The following is a 2,562-nucleotide window of genomic DNA, read 5'->3' as shown; positions in this document are numbered from 1 at the left end:
CTACGAAACAAACAGGAGTCTTCTTTAGAGAGTCGTAAGAGAAGACAACTTCAAAGCAACACAGCAGAATACTTCTTTAGGAGCCCTTATGGCAAAAGCTATAGTATATCCTTCCAGACTTGTCTAGATTTGTTGTCTAGCCTTAAAAATGCAGTCCCTAACTTGAAAACTTACTTAACTAAAACAGGAATATGTTCTCTTCACATATGGAGGTGACACTTGTGCCTTAGCAGGAGTGGGACATGGCCCGAGAGGTACTGTACATGAGTGCTGCTGCATCTGTGCAGAGCAGACTATTTAAGATGACGTGGGGATGAGAAGGCAGGGTGCAAGTTAAAGAAAGAAGGCTTTGGGTGTAGTAGCCCACTAGCATCTCATGTCTCGCTTCACTCCACTCCCAGCCAGGCCTGTCTCTTGACTTTTTCTACTGGGCCTTTAGCTTCTGCCCCCTCTCAGCTTTTCCCCAACTTTAACCTTGAAAAACTCCAGAGTTTGGAGTGAGGTTGGTAGTTTTTTTCCTGACTGAGCCATAGAAAAGGGAGTTAACGTTAATGAAGGGGGGAGAGTTACGTTACCAGCACTTTGTTTTCTACTGCTTTACTTAAAAGCCTAATTACAGGGGCTTCCCTGGTGGCACAGTGGTTGAGAGTCCGCCTGCTGATGCGGGGGACACGGGTTCGTGCCCCGCTCCGGGAAGATCCCACATGCCGCGGAGCGGCTGGGCCCGTGAGCCATGGCCGCTGAGCCTGCGCGTCCGGAGCCTGTGCTCCGCAACGGGAGAGGCCACAGCAGTGAGAGGCCCGCGTACCGCAAAAAAAAAGCCTAATTACACCAAAAAAGTCATTTTCTGTTCCACGAAGTGTTTTGAGGCTATTCTCACCGTAGTCTAAGGTACCTTAGGTCTTCCTTAGTGATATAAATAAGAATATCAGAAAGTGTAAAACCTTCTTCAAGAATCTGAAACAAAGATCAAATACATTAAGAGCTAAGCAGCTCTGTAATGATAGCACAGGAATGGTTTGTTGGTTGTAAGTTTACCTTTTCAATTGTTTTCGTATCCGCTCCTTGCAGTTGCAACCAGTCGACAAGCTCTTCTTCTGTTCTCTGCCCATAAGACCGAGGAGGGGAGGCTGAGTTCTCTGTAATCTCTGTAAGGATTAGAAAGTTATGTTGTATACTGATGTGTAACAGCAAAATTCTTCAAGTAACAAGTTGGATCAAATAAACTATTATTCCAGAATGTGATGTGAAAAGGAAATGGATTAAACCTGGCTCAGCTGCTCTGCTACACACTGTGCAACAGTCCATAGTCCTTGGAGTCACTTTCCAGAGATTAAAAATGTTCCTTACCTGTGATACTTCAAACTAATTATCTCCTACTTTAAATGTGTATTCCCATCTTTAAAATGCCTTTTCTAAGAAATCATATCCGTAACTGCACTGGAATTCAAATGAGGAAATAGGTTTTAATACTGAGATTTTTGGCCTCACAGCTTATCCATTCCCCACTCCATATCCATTCCCCACTCCAAGAGGCACCTGTAGCCCTTTTGGGCACCAAATGCATAAGGCTGGTTGACTGAGGTATAATTTATGCCGTAAACCACCCTTTTTAGGTATGCAGTGCTAAGAACTTTGACAAGCAGAGTCACATAGCCACCACCACAATCAAGGTAGAGATATTTCTATCACGCCAGAACGTTCTCGTGGCCTTTTATCATCAATTCCACCCCCCCACCCAGTTCTATTTTCTGTCCCTGTAGTTTTGCCTTTAATAGAATTTCCTATAAACGTTCTACATTTATGGAATCATAATATGTAGCCTTTTGAATCTGGCTTCTCTCACTTGCATAATGCATTTGCGATTCATCTGCTTTTGAATGTACTGATAGTTCCTTTTTATTATTGACCAGTATTCCGGAATCTTACTGGAGTACTTACTGGTCTGATCGAGAATAACCTCAACTGTTTCAAGGCTGACTAGAGTACTAGCCAGATTTTGAATGGTCTCACACACACATAAGTCAGAGCAAGTGGAAAATCACTCACCATTAGATTTGAATTGTAACTACAGGTGATACAATTCTTGAGTTTTCTGTTCTAGGGTTTGCCGTAGAAGATTCTGGTACTCTCTCTCTTTTTGAACTAGGTGTTCCAAAAGTCTGGTTTAAAAAAAAAAAAGCCATCCTCCAGAGAGAGCGTAATACCATTCAATTCAATTCAAACATTTGTTGAACAATTCAGAGGTTTAAAAAAAATAAAAAAGGCACAATCCCATCGGTCAGTCTAGTTTCTTCAAAGTTGTGTGATCAGGTTTCAGCCTGTACGTGAGCACCTTTCTTGTGCTCCCTCCCCTTGTAAACAAAGACCAACGCTCAGGGCGTAGGTATATTTTGCCTCAGAATATGTATCATGAACCAAAAGATAACCTGATGGTGATCAGTAGAACTCAGCCAACTTGTCTCCCTAAGTCAGGTCAAGTCGCTGAAACTAGTGGTCAGGCCCTTCCCTCCTCACCAGAGAGTAAGCCAAGGAGATAGAAGCCCTGCTGCTGTTGGAACA

General features: G+C 43.1%; 1 protein-coding gene across 1 annotated transcript in view; it reads right to left on the bottom strand.

The window, feature by feature from the left end:
• MAP3K15 (mitogen-activated protein kinase kinase kinase 15) overlaps window positions 1-2,562 on the bottom strand; it is a 47,409-nt gene that overhangs the window by 485 nt on the left and 44,362 nt on the right. Inside the window, 3 exon segments of the mRNA XM_027096181.1 lie at window positions 881-957; window positions 1,039-1,148; window positions 2,050-2,162. Of these exon segments, the coding sequence (XP_026951982.1) occupies window positions 881-957; window positions 1,039-1,148; window positions 2,050-2,162 (300 nt within the window).

The sequence above is a fragment of the Aethalodelphis obliquidens genome, unplaced genomic scaffold (genome assembly GCF_003676395.1).
Source record: "Aethalodelphis obliquidens isolate GAN/ISIS:26980383/991018 unplaced genomic scaffold, ASM367639v1 scaffold99, whole genome shotgun sequence".
NCBI lineage: Eukaryota > Metazoa > Chordata > Mammalia > Artiodactyla > Delphinidae > Aethalodelphis > Aethalodelphis obliquidens.
The sequence above is the reverse complement of the archived record's forward strand: the minus strand, read 5'-3'. Positions and strand labels throughout refer to the sequence as shown.